Here is a 17845-nt window from a genome sequence, read left to right on the forward strand (position 1 = left end):
ACCCACAGTTATCAGAGTTCCCACACCATTGCCCCCCCAGCATGGCCATTGCCAAATTCTGGGGCTGAGACCCTTTCTCCACCTTCTCCTGCTGAAGAAAACACACATTCCAGGGTGGTTTGGAGTCACTTGAGATTCATTTTCCCCGTGTTGCAACGGGACAGCAAGAGCCCAGAGCAGAGGCTCGCTGTCCCCAGGACCTCCAGCCATGGCTCCAGTCTGCTCTGCAGCAAGTGTGCACAAAGGTTTATCATGAATCATTCCCCAGGGCCAGGGGAAATTGGAGAGCAAATTGTTCCTTGCATCAGCTCCCTCAGGATTCATGGCATTTATAAAGACAGGCCCAGGATTTCAACATGGCCCATCCAGGGTTTGGGGCTGGGCATGGTCACTCTCTGATTTACCACCGCTGGTAATTCCCTGTTCCCAGAGACTCGTAGCCATGAAAAGAACACCTTGGGTCTGTGTAAGGCCTGGCTGAGCACCCCCAGCCCAGCTGTGGGACGGCTGTGCTGGCTCCCAGTGCTGCCTGGCCATGCACCGTGGCTTGTGCTGCATTTCATTGCACGAAGGTGAACTACCCCAAAAATCACCTGGGGCTGATTGGGCTGCAGCCCTACGAGCTGCTGCCACACCCCCAGCAAACCCTGCCTTGGTGGGTGTTCCCCCAGGATTCCCAGGAATGCAGGGAAATGCCAGCACTGTGCCCTAAATGCAGGAAGGATGTCCAAGGGGAGCATCCTGCACAGCTGGGACCGTGCAGCTCCCTCCCTCCATCCACAGTCCATCCTCCCAACAAACACAGCCAGGCCTGGGAACGAGTCTCCAGAGCATGATGTGGTTCCAGCTCTGCAAAGCTGGCCCCAAAGCAGAGCCAGGGACCGGGCAATTGGCACCAGATGTGTTTGTGTTTCCTTTAAACGTGGGAAGCACCCCTTGCACCCCAGCAGAGCTGCAGTGCTGAACCTGCGCCCTGCCTCTCACCAGGGGAGTGCCAGCACTGCCTCCGAGCTGGTGACAGCAGCTGCAGGGGACAGCCCAGGGACAGGCTGGATCCAACAGCAGCCACAGGGGCTGGGCCAGTGCAGCACGCAGCCAAAAGCCAGAATATTTTGTTAAAAGCCCCTTTGTGACAGCTTTGAGGGATGCCTGGTTCCCCAGTTCCCACTGTACTGTTTTGGGGGCTCTCGCTGGCACACAGGGCTGGGAGGGGAAGCTGCAGCGTGGCAGGAGCAGCTCTGGGGTTTGCAATAACTTCTCCTTCCTCCTTTGTCCGCTGTGCGTCCGTGTGCCCCGGCTGTCCCGCAGAGATCCCGGCCGCGCCGCCCACCACGGCCGCCAGCAGCGCCGAGGAGCCCGCAGGTACGTCCCGTTCCCTTCTTTGGAGCATCTCCGGGCTCAATGTCCCCTCAGCAATCACGTCCCTCGAGATAAATTGCACCAAAGCCATAAATCCTGCTGCTCGTACCGGGACGAGGGGTTTCCTCTGATGCCCAAACGTGCTGGAAAGGCGTGGGCAGCATCCTGAGAGCCGGTGTGCAGGGAGGCTGCAGGAGGATTTCCTGCTGAACCTGCGAGCACGGGGGCGTTACCCAGTGCTGGAACCACCACTGTCCCCCCCTGTCACCGAGGGACCCCGATGGTGCTGACCAGGGGATGGCAGCAGGAGCCAGAGGGTCCCTCAAAGGCTGACTTGTCCTGTGCTGCTGCCTGGAGGCTCCCGGGGTGTTTGAGCCCCAGGTCTGAAGGACAGGAGGTGGAAAAGCTGTTTACTTCTGTCTCAGCGGTTCATAAATTAAGGAGTTTGTACTAAAAGTGACAGATGTCACCTTGGATTGATCCCTGAGCCGAGTGCTGTGGCAGGGATTGTCACCCAGGCTCCGGAGCAGGGGACAGTCCTGGAATCTTCAGTTCCCAGTGTTTGTCACAGGGGGTGTGGGGGCTGGTTGAAGGGACAGGTTTTACCCCGTGCAATCACAGCAGCAGCTCTGCAGCCTGCCATGGGAGAGGGGCTGCTCAGGGGTCTAAAGCCCAGCTGATAACTGAGAACACAAAGCTGCATGAAGCTGATAACTGAGCACACCCAGCAGGGTCAGAGCCCTTCCTTAGCTCAGGAGGCCTGGCTGGAGGCTGGAGCAGGTTATCCGTGGTCTGGGAGGGATGGGAAATGCCTGCACAGTGCCTTGGGGATCCCTGTGTCCCTGGAGGGCCCGATGTCCCCATCCCCTGCCCAGAGGGGTGACCAGGGACCCGGACATCCCACCAAGAGCCTCCTCTGCCACCTCCCAGTGAAAGCCCAGCGAAGGCTGAGCCAAGCTGAGCAATCCATCAGGCCCAGAATCCCATCATAATTCTTCTCACTGGGATTTTATTTTGGAGTTTTTAAGCACTGCTTTGTCCAAGGAGCTTGAACCCTCCATATTTCATCCCTTTTCCTCAACAGCGTCCAGCAGTGCTGTGTCTTGGCACCTCTCAGCTCCCATCCCCACCCTGCTGAAATCTGTGGGGTTTTTCACAAATCCCTAAATCAGTGTCTGTGAGACAGAGCTCCCATGCTATGGGAGAAAAAGGGTTTGGAAACAAGATGGGAAAAGCAATTAGTGGGAGACTTTGAGTGCAGGCAGCTGTGGGAGAGGTGCTGCTCCATTTCCTGTGCTCGTGGCCACGTGGGACAGAAAGTGGCCAAGAGCTGAGGGAGCATCACCCCAACCTGGGCCATGGAGGAAGACCATGGGCCAAGCTGGTCTTGGAACGAGGGGTGGGATAATGTCAGCTCTGGTGTGGGGGGTCCTGCCTGGCTCTGCTCTACTCTCAGGGGTCCCAATCAGTTTGGGAAAATCAGCCAAAAGTGGATTGTTTAGATGAAATGCATCCATGCTCTCCCATGCTGGGAGGTTGGAGGAAGAGGAGGGGCTGCTCCTCATTTCTGCTGCCCGGCAAGAGGAACTTTTCTGGTACTTTTTTTGGTCCCTCCCAGACAGAAGAGACCACAGTGAAAGGGCAAACAAAAATAGCAGTGGGGGTGTTTACAAAGGTTTACAAACCTGCCAGTCAGTCCTTGTCTTATCTGAATCAAATCCAGATTTTCTGGGGAATGATTATCTGAAAGGGATTATTTCAGCCAAGGGGCCTTAAATAAAACCAGGTGAATGGATTGATGCAGCTCCCCATGGTTTTCCCCTGGAAATCAACCTCTGCAGTTTCTAAACCATATCTGGCCCTTCCAAATATCATTTTGGGCCCTTTTGTTCCTGGCTGGTGGGGAAGAGGCTGGATGTAAGTGCAGGAAAGGGAAAAGCCAGTTCTGAGGGACCCCTGGCCCTCCCAGACCCAGAGCAGCTCTGGCTGCAGGTTGCAGCTTTCCCAGAGGGCAGAGGAGACCCGGGGCAGAGCTGGCTGCGTGCTGTGGTACCCAAATCCTAGCCTGAATCCTTCCCCACGAACCAGGAACGGGGAAACTGCCCTCCCTGCTGAGCTGGAGCTCCTGTTTCAACACTGCAGGGAGAAAAGCCCGAGGCCTGGCTGTGGGGAGGTGTCAGCCCTCGGAGAGCCGGGAGCATCCCGAGCCTGGGAACAAAGCCCTGCCCAGCTCCCTGCGGGAAGGCGGGAGGGGAAATCCTCATTTCATTCAGCCCGGGGTAAAGCCGGGCTCGGCCTGGGAGACTCCAGCTTTGTGCCCATCCAAAGGAGGAATTCATTCAGCCCTGCCCGGGCTTTCTCTGCCTTGTCCCAGCTGTAAGCGAGGTGATGGATTGGCTGCGTGATTGATTGAGTGATTGATTGATCAGCAGCATCCCGCTCCCTCTGAAAGGTTTCTCATGGTGATCCCGGTGAATGGCTGGGAGCACAATGGGGGAGAGGGGCTTCCAGTGAGGGAGCTCCTGATCATTTCAAAACAGCTCAGAAAGTCTGAAGGAAAAAAACCTAAAACAACCCCCAAAACTGCTGAAATGCAGATAAACTTAATATACAACAGAACTGTGCTCTCATCATCCCAGTGCTGGGCTTCCTGCAGCCCCATATCCATCCATTCCTCCATCCTTGCATCCTCCACCCCAAATCCCTGCATCCCTCCACCCCAAACCCCTCCATTCCTCCACCCCAAATCCCTGCATCCCTCCACCCCAAATCCCTGCATCCCTCCACCCCAAACCCCTCCATTCCTCCACTCCTTTATTCTTTCATCCCCATATCCCTTAATCCCTGCAACCCTTTATCCCCACATCCCACCACAGGCACGCCTCGAGCTTCAGAGTCAGGACTGACAAGCTCCCTCTCCCCATCCTGGGCCATTTCCAGAGGCTCATTCCCCCTGGAGACACAAAGCTCTTGTCCCAGCCCCAGCTCCCTGTTTCTGCATCTCTCCTGAAGAGAAAACTCCGATTTCCCCCTGCGCTGGGAGCTGCTGTCAGGCAGGAATTTATGGGATGCTCCGCTCCCGAGGACAGGCGTTTTCCTGGGAATGTATTTCAGTGTTGGCAGTGGCTCTTGGCAGGGCACCCCTGGATCTGTACCCCATGTCCCCAGCGTGTCCTGGGGCTCAACACCGGATAAATCCCGCGGGAAGGGGTAGGAAATTTGCAGCTGCACGGATAAATCCCGCGGGAAGGGGTAGGAAATGTGCAGCTCAACACCGGATAAATCCTGCGGGAAGGGGTAGGAAATGTGCAGCCAGCCCCGGCAGAGGGCTGAGCAGGGGCAGAGGTGTGGAAGAGCTGTAAAAGCCCGTGTTGCTGGGGAGTTTTCCAGTGAGGTGTTTCCCAGTTCAGTGCTGGTTTTCCAGTGCAGTGTTCCCAGCGCAGGCTTTTCCAGTGCAGCGTTTCCAGTGGGTGTCTGGCGCAGCTGGACTGTCCCCAGCAGCCATCTCCTGCTCCCGGGAATATTGGGATGTGCTGCTGAGGTCACGCCTGTCCTGAGCCACCAAAAACCCCTCGGGCCGTTCATCCCCATCCCCAAACCGGCCCAGGCAGCTCCGGGGGCAGGGAGGGAACTCCCCGAGCTGCATTGGCGCTGGGTGGTGCCTGCGCTGGTGCCTGTGCCCAGCGCTGCCAGGGAGGGACCACAGGCAGCCCAGCCGGGACCGGAGCGGCCGAGGGGCCTGCGAGGACATGGCCGGGATGTGGGGGGACAGCCCGGTCACATCCTGGAGCTGCTGCTCCTGCTGGACCACCGGGGCTGGGGCTGCGGAGATGTTAAGGGGCTGCGGAGGTGGGGAGAAGGGGCTGCGGGCTCCGGGAATCCCTCGCTGCCGCTTTCCAGCCGCTCCAGGCGAGAGGCTTTAATCTAATTACATGCTTTATTTGCGCCAATTTGTTTTTCAATCAATCTTGCTCAGCCAGAAGAAAGGAGGCTACTGTGGGCTCATTTGCACCTTCTTGTTCCAAGGGAGAGGTTAATGGCCGTTATCCGCTGGGATCGGCGCTCCCGGCTCTGCCTGCCCGGCAGCTCGGGATCCTCCCGCAGCACGGGCAGCGAGGTCCCAGCCTGGCACGGGGCACTGGGCAGCATCCTGGGGACACGCTGGCTGTGAGGAGCCGCTGCAGGCACGGCTCGCGATGCTCCCAAGGTGGCATCCCGCAGGAAAGGTTTTGTGTATCCATTGCCAGCGATGGCAGCGGGGTCCCAGGGGAGAGTTTGGGTCTGCAAAGCACCGAAACAAACAAATGAATTCGAGTGGAAATTACTCCTCCCGCTTTCCCTGCAGGGGAATGGCACGGCTCAGTGCCGTGGGGGCTGTGCCCGGCACAGGGCAGGGCTGCCCTCGGTGCCCCCGCACTCCTGTGCTGGTGCCAAGGGCTCCTCAGCCCGCTTTGGGGAGCAGAGGATGCTCCGATGCTCAGCAGGTGCCTCTGCCTTGGCAGACTGGTCACAGATCCCCTCAGCCGGTGGGACAGACCCCTGCCAGCTCCTGGGACTGCTGCTCCCTGCTGGGAGGGGACCAAGGACACACCACGGCCACTTGGTTAAACACTACCCGTGCCAGAGGCTTGCTGGGCACCAAGGCTTGGCACAGACCCTCTGGGGCAGGTCCAGGGCCCTGGAAGCCCTGCCCACAGGCTGAGACTGCTTCACACCTGGGGACCATCCCCAGATAGCACAGCAGGCACGGCTGGAGCAGCCCAGCCCGAGCTGGCCCCAGGTCCAAGGCCTGGAAGGGATGTGGCTCCCTGCTCCAGCTCCTGGCCCTGCTGCAGGAACGGCCAAGGCCACCCTGCTGGGGACATCCTGCAGCTGCCCAGGCATGAAGGGCACTAATTTGCACATGAGAATTGCAAAGGGCATTGTCAGGACAGCTGGGGCACGGCCAGGTGAGAAGAGCCAATTAGTGATAATGGACGCAGTTCAGTGATAACAGACCTAGTTCATGATAACAGACCCAGTTCAGTGATAACAGACCCAGTTTAGTGATAACAGACCCAGTTCAGTGATAACAGACCCAGTTTAGTGACAACAGGCCCCTCTCCACTCAGCGGCCAGACAAGGGTGCAGCAAAGCACAGGACAAGCGATGCCACTGCTGAAATGAATAACCTGTGGAGGATTCTCTGCCTTAGCTTTGCTATTTTATTAAAGCTTCTTTACATTAAAGCAGACAGCTCCGAGACAAAGACTCCCAGTGGAGCCCTGCACAAATTAAATTACAGCAGTGATCCCTCAGGGATCACTGAGAGGTTGCAGTCCCTGCACTTGTCCCAGGGGGATGAGCCCATCCCTGCTCCCTGGGAGAGCAGGGGGCTCCTGCGAGCACCCCCTCCTTCCCCAGGCCGTGTGCTCAGCACAGGGCCAGAGCCAGCAGCCTGGAGAGAGCAGGGCTGGAGCTCTCCAAATGACTCCAGCAGTCATTCCTGGGACTGATGGGGGACATGGTAAAAGAATTTTTGGGATGGAAGCAAGGGGCAGCCTCAGTGCTGTGGGAGGTGAAGCAGGAGCTCATGGTCGTCTGGGGAAAACTCCAGAGCTCTGAGAGCCAAAGGCATCCCTGCCAGAACTGCTACAGGGCCATCCTCTCCTGTCCCAGGGCTGGATTACATTTTATCCCGTGTCCCTTGGGAATGTGGCTCCCAGCTGCCTTTGGGCTGCTCTGGAGTAGCTCACAGAAAGGTTTTCATGCTCAGGGGAACATTCTGAGCCCACACTCAGCCCCAGAGCAGACACGCGACATTGCTGCCCCTGCCCTCCCCAAGGGCAGCCCCCCAGGCACCCCCCTTTTGTCCCATGAGCTTTTCCTCCAGCCCCCCAGGCACCCCCTTTGCCCCAGGAGCTTTTCCTCCAGGCCCAGCCACAGCAGAGGATGCAGCCCTGTGCAGGTTCAGGGCTGCCCATGGAGAGGTTTAGCTCAGATTTGGCCAGAGCTAGAGGGGAGCTTGAAGCTGCCGTGTCCCCCACGGTCACTGCTGCTCACCCCCATCGGGAGGGGCAGCTCATGCACAGAGGATTTCTGACCAGGAACTCTGGGGAGGGAGAGAAAAGGGCAGGAACCCAAAAGCTGAATCCCAAATTCAGCACAGCCTCCCCTTGCACTGCAGCAAAGCAAAGCAGCCCCACTGATCTGCCCTGCCCCACTCTGGGGGTGTCTGGGACCCCAGGCAGACCCCACTCCCGTGTTCTCAGCCCTGCTCTCTCTGGTAAGGGAATCACGGATTTAGGATTTGCTATTTGGGGCTGCACCTTCCTTTAGTGGCTCAGTGTGGCTGCACATCCCTGCCAGTGACAGCAGGAGATGGGGGCACCCAGATCCCACCTGCAGAGCCCCCAGAGAGCACAACCCTGGCAGGGAGGGCAGGACAATGCCCCTCACCCCAGTGCTGGGCTCAGGCTGTCAGGGCCGGGGCTCCCTCCTAAGCCACGACACCTCCACCTTGGATCACAGCCCACAAAGGCATTTAGGGCCCTACCTGGGGGAAATCAATAGGAATTTAGCTGCATAAATTCGGATTAGAAATCTGAATCCCCTTGGGGATCTAAGCCTTATATCTGCATTTCCAGTTAGGTACCCAGGCCAAGAAATGTGGCTTTAATCGCTCTATCATGTCAGAATCAAGGGGCCTTTAATTTCCGTTCCCAACATGTGGCTTTTGCAGCGGCTCAGAGCTGAGCTGGGAGCTGGGAGTGCAGCAAGAGGTGCCTGGTGCATGCAGGGTCTCTCCTGCAGCAGCACTCAGCACCCGCAGCTCTGCCGGCAGCACCTCCCTGCTGCCCAGCCCCAGCAGCGTCAGCACCCCGGGCACAGAGGGATCCATGAACAAATCATGGGATCTATGAACAGATCATGGGATCCATGAACAGATCATGGGATCTATGAACAGATCACGGGATCCATGACCAAATCATGGGATCCATGAACAAATCACGGGATCCATGAACAGATATGGATTACAACAAATCATGTTATGAACAAATATGGGTCCATGAACAATTGGGATATGAACAGATATGGGTGGCACTCAGCACCCCGCTTGCCTTCCTGCGTGCCATCAACCCAGCGGATTGTGAACAAATATATTTATATATTAAGTGTAGAACAAACGGGATGGGCACTCAGCACCCGCAGCTCTGCTGCCTTCCTGCCCAGCCCCGGCATCATCAGTGCCCCAGGCAGGGCAGGATCCGTGAGCAAATCATGGGATCCATGAACAAACCATGGGTCCATGACCAAATCACGGGATGGGCACTCAGCACCCTGCAGTTCTCAGGCTCATCACAGCAACCCCAGACAACCCCCAAACCAAAGATGTTTAAAGAGAACAAAATTCAACTTTCCGCAAAGAAAGAAAGAAAGAAAGAAAGAAAAAGAAAAACAAAGAAGGTGTTTAGCTGTGAAAAGTCTCTGCCCAGCCAGAGAATTAGCTCTATCAAGGGGATGGGCTGAGCTGCAAAGCTGCTGAAGGCTGTGCTGACACGTTTTACTGAGCTGCGAGCGACACGAAGCAGCCGCCCGCCACCTGCTCCCTCTGTGAGCCAGCGGCTCCAGCGCCTCACCCATCCCTCCTGCTCTGCTCATCGCGGGGAACTGCTGCTCCCTCCTGCTCCGATCCCTCCTGCTCTGCTGATCGCGGGGAGCTGCTGCTCCCCATCCCGCCTGCTCTGCTCATCGCGGGGAGCTGCTGCTCCTCCAGCCCGAGGCATGCAGGGCTGACCCAAAAGCCACCCAGGGCTGGCTGTGTTTGGGCTTGTGGCTCTGGAGCCTGGATTTGCACTGGAATATTTGTGCAACTGAGCAAACCTAGGGAGGAAAGGGCCGAGAGCAGGGGCTGGGATGTCACCACGGGATTGTCCTGCACTGAGGGCTGGGTGCTTCACAAGGGTGGCTGGGCTGGACACAGGCTGAGAGGGGCTCAGGAGGTCCTGGGTCTGCTCTGGGCAGGGCCAGCAGGACGGGCAGGACAGCAGCAAGGTGCGAACCAAATCTTGCTCTGCCCCCTGAGCAGGGGACACTTGTGCCACAGTGTGACATGGAGCTGGGCCCCTCCTGCTGCCCCCTCATCACTCCTGCAGGACCTGCTGGACACTGACCCCCCACAGCAGAAGGGTGTCCCTCAGGGAGCTCTGGGAATTCTCAGCCTGGTCTGTGGCTGGGCTCTGGCATCACCTGCCACGGGCAGGATGTCCCAGGCTGATCCTCTGCAGCCTCATGGAGAGGGACGTGCAGGACAAGGAGCTTCTGGCGCAGCCAGGCAGCACAAAGCCTTGGGACCCCTGGGGTTTGTCACATAAACGTTTGGGGACAAACGTGCAAGAGTCTCACATCGGGTGTCTCCTGTGAGATGAGAAAAACAAATGGGAGGCACGAGTGGCTGGAAGCCCTCAGCCATCAGGGTTTGGAGGGGCCTTGGCCAGGCTGTGGCTGGGCACAGATCTCAGCTGGGGCTCTGGCAGGAGGAAGATCACAGGGTTTGGGTTTGGGTTTGGGCCTGGCTGGGTCATGCTGGAAGAGCAGGAAGCCTGGTTTGCCTGAGGGTCTCTCCTGAGGAGCAGGAGCAGCAGGGAGCCATGGGGACTGTGCGCGGCCACATGAGGGGCTGGGGCACACAGGGGTCGCAGGGCTTGGTGCTGAGGGGGTTCCTCATGGTCTTGGCACCCAGTGTGAGCTGGCCATGGCATGCCAGCAGCATTGCCACCTTCTGCACAGCCCCCTGGGGTACCTCAGCAGGTTCCCCACCCAGCAATGGCTGTGCCTGTGCCAAGGCCCCCAAGGGTGTGCCTGTGCCAAGGCCTCCTGCTGCTCAGCCCTGTCCCTTCTCCCTGGATCAGGGCATTCTGTGGGTGCTGAGGAGCCGTGGATGGGCACGGGCAGCATGTCCACAAGCCCACCCTGGGCCTGGCAGCTGGCATGGCATGGCCCCTCTGCAGCCACACTGGCACGGGCCTGGTGCCATGGGGCTGTGCCCAGCGGTGGCCAGAGGGCACTGCCCACCCACTGCAGGGCCAGCAGCTCCCAGGGCAGGGCTCGGTGTCCCTGCAGGCTCCAGAGCAGGGCTCGGTGTCCCTGCAGGCCCAAGGGCCGTGCCTGTGGCCCGTGGCCCATGGCCAGCAGCACTGGCAGTGCCATGGGGCCGTGCCAGGCTCCCGCCGCCGCCCGGGCCAGGCCAGCGTGTCCCAGCAGTGGGGGCCCATTAGAAATGAAATGTTCCCCCTGGGGTATTTTATTTGCACACTTCAGTAGAGTGGACACCAAAAGGCTTTGCTAATGCTTCATGGGCTGCTAATTTCCTCTGTGACCCGCATTGTGGCGGGCTGACCCCGGGCCGGCACTGCCGGCAATGAATGCCAAAGGCTGACACCGGCCCGGGTTAGGGGTGACAATGGGGCCTCTGTGGGCTCCGGGCGGGCTCCAGTGGGAGCTGCAGAACAGCGGGAATTTGTGTGGCTCTCAAAAGCTCTGGGTGGCACAATAAGGGAGGCCCCGGGTCTCCCAGGAAGACAGAGGCGGCCGGGGAAGCCGGGCCGGGGGAGGCGGAGGAGGCCGGGCTCCTTTGTGAGCAGCTTTCTTTAGAAAGGAAGGGTTTCTCAATGGCCCCATCCCGGCAGATGGATATCACAGGCACGCTGCTTATTCACGGCAGCCCGCGGCTCGGAGCCGCTCCCCTTCCCCCAGCGCTTTCTGCGTTTGCAGGCTAATTTGTTTTATTAATGTTTTCTTGCCCTCCCCCTCTCTCGGCGCAGATTGTGACTCGTACTGCAAAGCCTCCAAGGGGAAGCTGAAGATCAACATGAAGAAGTACTGTAAGAAGGACTATGGTGAGTGTCCCCTGCGCAGGGACGAGCCGTGCCACGGGGATGTGGGCCAGGAGTGTCCCCAGGGCCACCCGGCCACAGCCGTGCTGGCTGTGTGCAGGTTTGGGAGTGCCAAACCTGCCAGGTGTGGAGGGGCAGCCTGGGCAGCGATGCCCTGTGTCCCTTGGCATGAGCACACCCAAGTGTGGGCCCTCACTTGGGGGCTGTCCCAGCATCTGCAGGAGACTCACATTTCCCAAGTGCTTTCCAGTGTCTTCTGGTTATGATGACCCCATGTCTCCTCTCACGTGCTGTTACGTGCCACGGCTTTTCAATATTTTAAAATATTTAAAATATTTTTTGCTGTGGGGATGAGCAGCAAGCAGTTCCCTGTCACCTGTATCCAGTCCCCATAATTCCCGGGAGACTTCAGAGGGTGGTGCAGCCCTGGGACAGCTCACACTCGATCTGTTGGAAGTTTGAGTGATGGACATTTGGGTGACACTCACACCCAGATCTGTCGGAATTTTGGGTGACATTCACATCCAGTTCTGTTGGAATTTTGGGTGACACTCACACCCGGATCTGTTGGAATTTTGGATGACACTTTCACTCAGTTCTATTTGAATTTTGGGTGACATTCTCACTGAGTTCTATTTGAATTTTGGGTGACACTCACACCCGGTTCTGTGTAGGGCTGCCCTGTGGGCTGCAGCAGACCCTGGGGAGGTGTGGGTGGCTCAAGAGGTGTCTCAGGCAGGAGATCCCAGTGAATAGGGACGAGGTGCCCCTGGAGCAGGGATTAGGGGAGCTGGAATGAGCTTTTCCCTTCTCTTTTCTCGCTTAGCATCGCTCCTGCAGCTTCACAGTGAGCCAGAGCCGTGCTGGGGCTGGTTCAGGTGCGGGGACACGGTCCCAGTGCTGGCACTGGGGTGCTCCCACCGACCCTCCTGGCCATGGAAGGGTCCCCCACAGCCCCAGCCAGCCCCACAGCCACGGCAATTTGCTTTTTTGAGAACAAACCGTGCTGGAGAGGCAGCGGGGTGAGCGATGCCGGGGCAGCCCAGGCTTTCACCAGGGCCAGAGAGGGAAGAAAGGGTTGAAAAGGTGCAGGGAGGGCTAATAAAGACTTCGGGACTGACACCCCAGCAGGAAGCCAATTAGGAGGCTCTATTCCTCACCGTTCTGCTGGCATCGCCGGGCTGAATGTCCTAAAAGGCCCTAATTAGCTTGAACAGAGTTCCTTCTCCCTCGGGCTCAATCGGAGCTATCATCCGCCCGCTCCTCAATGGGGCTTTTTAGCTCCCCGCTTCATTCAGCCTTTCAAAGGGGATATTTTCCCTTATTTATTTTTCGTATCTGTTTGTTTTTGTCGGGTTTGTGGGTTTTTTCCCTTTTATTTTATTTTGGGCTTTTTCCCCGCGAGATGGGTTTGGGTGCAAATATTTGGAGTGCAACAGGACGTGGGGAGGGCGGGCGGGAGATTCGGGGAGGGGGAGGCAGGAGCAGAGGCAGAAAAGCTTTTTCTGGGATTTTTTGGCTGCGTGGGGGAGCGCAGGGCCGCTCAGCTCGCAGAAAAGCAGGGAGAGAGGAGGGGTTTGCTGCGGTGGGGGCACTTAAATGCCGGGGAAGCAGAAGGGATTCCAGCCGAACCCACCGAGGGTGGAGGTTCCCAGAAGGAGGGGGGTTATCTGATGGGAGCAGGTGATGCTGATCCAGGTGAGATGTGAACATCCCGTATTCCCTCAGGTGCCACATTTTCTGCCCGATTTTGGGGATATTCCAGCTCCCTGTGGGGTGTGACTGTGCTACAGGAAACCTGGAGCTTTTAAATCTCCATTTAGCCCCTGGTGCTGAGCTGCCTGTGCTGTAGCAGGGCTGATCCTGCACGGGTGATGCTGGAACAGTTTTGTACCAGCACTGTGGTCCCATGCTGGCCCTGCATCCCCACCCCAGCACCGGGCAGGGAATAGGGCTGAGGAACAGAATCCTCATCCGAAAGGTGAGATCATCTGCTCACTTTGCCCTTTCTTGGAAAAAAAAAGTTAAAAAATCCTTCCTTCAGCGGAGCCTTCTCTTAGTCACCCCCTTTGTCGAGAGGAGCTTGGCAGGGGCTGCTGGAAAAAAGCAAAATGTGTTTTCAAAAGGCAGCTTGAAAAGAGGGAGGGAGGGGGAGAAAAACCCGAATCCCCAAAAAACACCCAGGGCAGGGGAGAAGCACAGCCCCAGCACTCAGAGCCCCGTGCCTGCTGGGAAGGTGCAGAAATGCCATTGCTGGGGCTGAGCAGTCCCTGCTGGAGCCTCGTGCTCAGGGAGAGAGCCGGGGCAGTGAGGGTCCCCCAGCAGCAGGGCACACCCAGGGATTAGGGATCATAAATCTCCAATATTAAACAAGTAGGAAATTGGCAACCGGAGCGAGGCAAAGCCGCCGCCAGATAAATTAAAAACTGAAAAAAGGGGGGAAAAAGAATCCCATTTTAACACTTTGCTCCAGCGAGGAGCCAGCCCTTTGCATTCCCAGCCCCAGATGGTGTCGGGGTCGCCTTTTGCTGCTGGTTGGAATAGAATCCACATGGACTCCTCTGCACTTGTGTGTGCAGTGAGAGGGCAGCCAAGCCTTTGGAGAGCCCTGCCTTGGACTGGGACATCTGGGCCTGCCAGGGCTGTCCCCAGCACGCCCTCCCACCTGGCCACGTTCAGTACCCCCCAGGTGCTCTGTCCCACTGCCCCTCCTTGGGATGTCACAGGGGCCAGCCCAGCCATGGTGCCCAAGCTCCGCAGACAGGTCTGTGCAGGGGATGTGTGGGATGCTCCAGGGTTCCACAGCAGGATGCACAGGTTGGGGCCTGCAGCCCAGCCCTGAGTCAGCCTCAGCAGGGAAAGCCTTGAACTCGGGAGATTTATCACAAATCCCAAATGTAAATCTAAAAAAGTAATTAAATAATTAGGTTTCCCCCAGCCCCCCTGTTTTCATGGCAGCCTCAGGAGTGTGGGGCCCTGACTCATGATCCCTGAATGCTGCAAGGCACTGCTTTGCTTTCAGCCTTCAGCAGCTGCCCTCAAACGCTGTTTTGAGGCTTTGGGCTGGGTTTTGGTTTAATTAACATCAAACCATCCACCCCTGGGCTTTCATCTCCAGCTTCCAGCCTTTGGGGCTTTCTTGTGGCTGGAGGCTCCCAGCCAGGCCCCGAGGAGCCAAGAGCATCCCTGAGCTCTGGGGATGCAGGAGGGGACCAGGGACCCTCCTTCCCCTCCCCCAGCCCAGGGACCACTCTGTCCCCTTCTTCTGGCAAAGCACCAAAATGTGGTCAGGGCTGGAAGGCACCATCCAGGTGGGATTTGTGGTTCAGGAGTGTCAGTGTCAGGTGTGGCTCCTGGGGCAGCCCCTGCCCTCACCAGGACCCAGCTGCCCCAGCTGTGCCCCAGCTGTCCCCCTGCTGTCCCTTGCTGTCCCCTGCTGTCCCCAGCTGTCCCTTGCTGTCCCCCTGCTCCCCAGGCCCCTCTGCTCCCCTGGGGAGCAGAGCAGGCTGCAGGGAAATGAACATGGAGAAAAATCTCTGCATCTCTGGGAGTGCCTGGGTGCAGGAGCCCCAGATTTCCCCCAGGGCTTGGATACCCAGAGTTTGCAAAGGTCAGGGAGGAGCAGGCACAAGGCCCAGGAGGTGGACTGGATCCCCTCTTTGCTGAAACCAGTGCCACTAGCCTGGGCCAGAGCCCATCCTCACTGAAACCAGTGCCACCAGCCTGGGCCAGAGCGCATCCTCACTGAAACCAGTGCCACCAGCCCCAGCTGGAGCAGTGGAAGCTGCAGCTCCTTTGATTTTGTTCTCCTGCTCCCAGGGGACCACAACAAGGGCAGCACCATCCCCAGGAGGAACCATCAGCCCCTATCACCTTCCATCTGCTGCCCCAGGGATGTTTCTCCAGGGATGCAGAGACAGGGACAGGCCTGAGCAGGGGTTCAATGGAACATCAGCCAGGGCAGAGCAGCTCAGCACAAAGCCCAGCTCTGTCCCAGGACAGGGCAGCTGAAGGGCAGCCCCAAGCCCCAAAGCCAGCTTTGGACTGGGGGAGCACAGCTGAGCCAGAGCCCCAAATCAGGAAGGGACTGAAACCTCCTTCATGAGAAGGGAGTCTTTAAATCCAGCTTAGGTGCTTCCAAAAATTCATCCTGGCCCATTTGTGCCTCTCTGCATGTCCTGTGTCCCCTGGGAGATGCTGGTCCCAGCCCAGCACTGAAACAGGCAGGCAAACACCCCTGGAGCTCAGGAGGAACTGAGCGTCCTGGAGTGAGGCTGTGGGCAGAAATCCGGCTGTCAGGGCAGGCAGCTGTGCCTGCCCCAGCCAAGCCTTCCTCAAAGCTTTCACTCCTTCCACTTCATTAATAAAAAGGGAAAAATAAGAGACAGGGGCCTTGACATAAAAAAAAATACAGACTGTGTGTTTTAGAGCAGAGTTTCCTGTAACCACCTCTCTCCAGTTCCTTTTCATTCATTTTCTCCATTTTGTCAGTGTGGACCCAGGCAGGTCAAAGGTTTAAGCTTTTTTGGAAAGATTTGTTTCCAAAAAATAAAAATTGGCTACTCTTCACATTTTGTTACCTTCACACCAGACAGGGAAATACATGGTCAGAGCTTAGGGTTGTTTTTTTTCCTTTTTTTTTCCTTTTTCCTTTTTTTTTAATGAAAGCATCTGGCCTCCATGACATGCTCTGAAAAAAAAATACCCCATATATTTTGCAACGTGTTAAAAAGCTGTGCTGGGCTGCAGAGCTCTGCTTCCTCCCAGAGCCTGGAATCACTTGGTTTTAGAGACAGGGGGATGCTCCTCCATCCAGGGGGAAAACTGGACTGTTACAAGGCAAGGGGCAGAGTTTTCCCTGAGGTTTCTGGGTGTTTCTTCTCCCTCCGTTAATTTATACAAACAGGATTGGTCCCACTGGGGCAGCTGAGACAGGCAGGTCAGTGGGCAGGGGTTTACAGCTCCCAGGGCATGGAGGGAACAGTGGGGAAAAGGGAAAAGCTGAGTGATTTGGCTAAAAAAGCTCTTTGTGGTTGTGCTGCACCAGCCTGTGCAGGGCCTGGCCCCTGCCTGCGGTCCCAGCCAGGCCACCCTCACCTGGGGCTTCCCTGGGTCCCTGCTGGGGGGAAATCCTCATCCACAGCTGGCAAATCAACCCAGGAGGGCTGGGCAGGCCCTGCCTGGGGAAGGCATTTCCTGGGAGCTGATTTTTAACCCTGTCCCAGGAAAGAGCAAGGGGTGAGGTTTCCTCAGTCCATGGCTACAGAGGAGGTTACACAGCATCAGTGATGGGCTTGGAAAACATCATCACCATCACCATCATCATCATCACCAGCACCTTGTGCAGGGATCAGGGCTGTCCTCCCATCTCCCTCTGGCTGTGGGAGCTGGAGGTGTCCCAGTGCTCTGCCAGGACACCAGGACATCTCCTTGGAGCCCAGAGCTGCCATCCATTTTGGGGCATCCCCACCCCCTGGCTGCTGCAAAGTCCCTCCTCCTCACACAGCCCATTGGGTAAGGCTTGAAGCTCATTTTCTGCTATCCAGCCAAAGCAGTAACACCTTCTCCTCTCTCGCCTGTGTGTTGTTTTACTCCAGCTGTCCAGATCCATGTTCTGAAGGCAGAGAAGAACGCGGACTGGTGGAAGTTCACGGTGAACATCATCTCCGTCTACAAGCAGGGCAGCAACCGCATCCGGCGCGGCGACCAGACCCTGTGGATCCACTCCAAGGACATCGCCTGCAAGTGCCCCAAAATCAAGCCCATGAAGAAGTATTTGCTGCTGGGCAATAACGAGGACTCTCCCGACCAGAGCGGCATCATTGCAGACAAAACCAGCCTGGTGATCCAGTGGCGGGACACGTGGGCCCGGCGGCTCCGGAAGTTCCAGCAGCGGGAGAAGAAGGGGAAGTGTAAGAAAGCCTAAAGGAGGAGGAGGAGGAGGAGGAGAGGGAGAGACTGACTGTGCATGCTGCTTTGTGTAGAGCTGGGGCGGGCAGGGACCGGCTGCCAGGGCGGGCTGGGGGGACGGGGGGCAGCGACCATGGCTGGGGGGTGCTGGGCTTGCACCTCCTATTCCAGGGGATACAAAACCCAACAGGACCCAACAGGACCAAACAGAATCCAACAGGACTCAACAGAACCCAACGGGGCCCAACAGGACCCAACAGGACTCAACAGAACTCAACAAAACCCATCAACACCCAACAGGACCCAACAGGACCTAACAGAACCAAACAAAACCCAACAGAACCCAACAAAATCCAACAAAATCCAACAGGGTCCAACAAAACCCAATAAAACCCAACAAAACCTGACTGCACACACAGACAGAGCCCACAAGTGGGGTGCAGGCGTGCAGCACCTGTGGCCCCCCAGCTCCCTCCTGCCCCATTGCTGAGGAACTCAGAGACACCAAACTGCCTTCCAGCTGCCAACATCTGCTGCCTCCAAAGCACGGCATGGGCACATCCACCCTGTAAGAAACTAATCAACAGCACCGCTGGAAATTAACTCCCCATCCCCAAAACACGTGCTTGCAACGTAGGCTGACTGAGAGAGCTCTTGTAGAGGAAACTAAACCGAGACTTTTGCTGAGGACAGACCCGAGG

General features: G+C 57.4%; 1 protein-coding gene across 1 annotated transcript in view; it reads left to right on the forward strand.

Moving 5' to 3' along the window:
* NTN1 (netrin 1) overlaps positions 1 to 17239 on the forward strand; it is a 79130-nt gene extending 61891 nt beyond the window's left edge. The window contains exons 4-6 of the mRNA XM_030962010.1: positions 1309 to 1362; positions 11163 to 11237; positions 16832 to 17239. Coding sequence (XP_030817870.1) covers positions 1309 to 1362; positions 11163 to 11237; positions 16832 to 17160 — 458 coding nt within the window. The 3' untranslated portion in view covers positions 17161 to 17239. The remainder of the gene's footprint in view (positions 1 to 1308; positions 1363 to 11162; positions 11238 to 16831) is intronic.
* The last annotated feature ends 606 nt before the right edge of the window (positions 17240 to 17845 follow it).

Source organism: Camarhynchus parvulus, chromosome 18 (assembly GCF_901933205.1).
Source record: "Camarhynchus parvulus chromosome 18, STF_HiC, whole genome shotgun sequence".
Taxonomy (NCBI): Eukaryota; Metazoa; Chordata; class Aves; order Passeriformes; family Thraupidae; genus Camarhynchus; species Camarhynchus parvulus.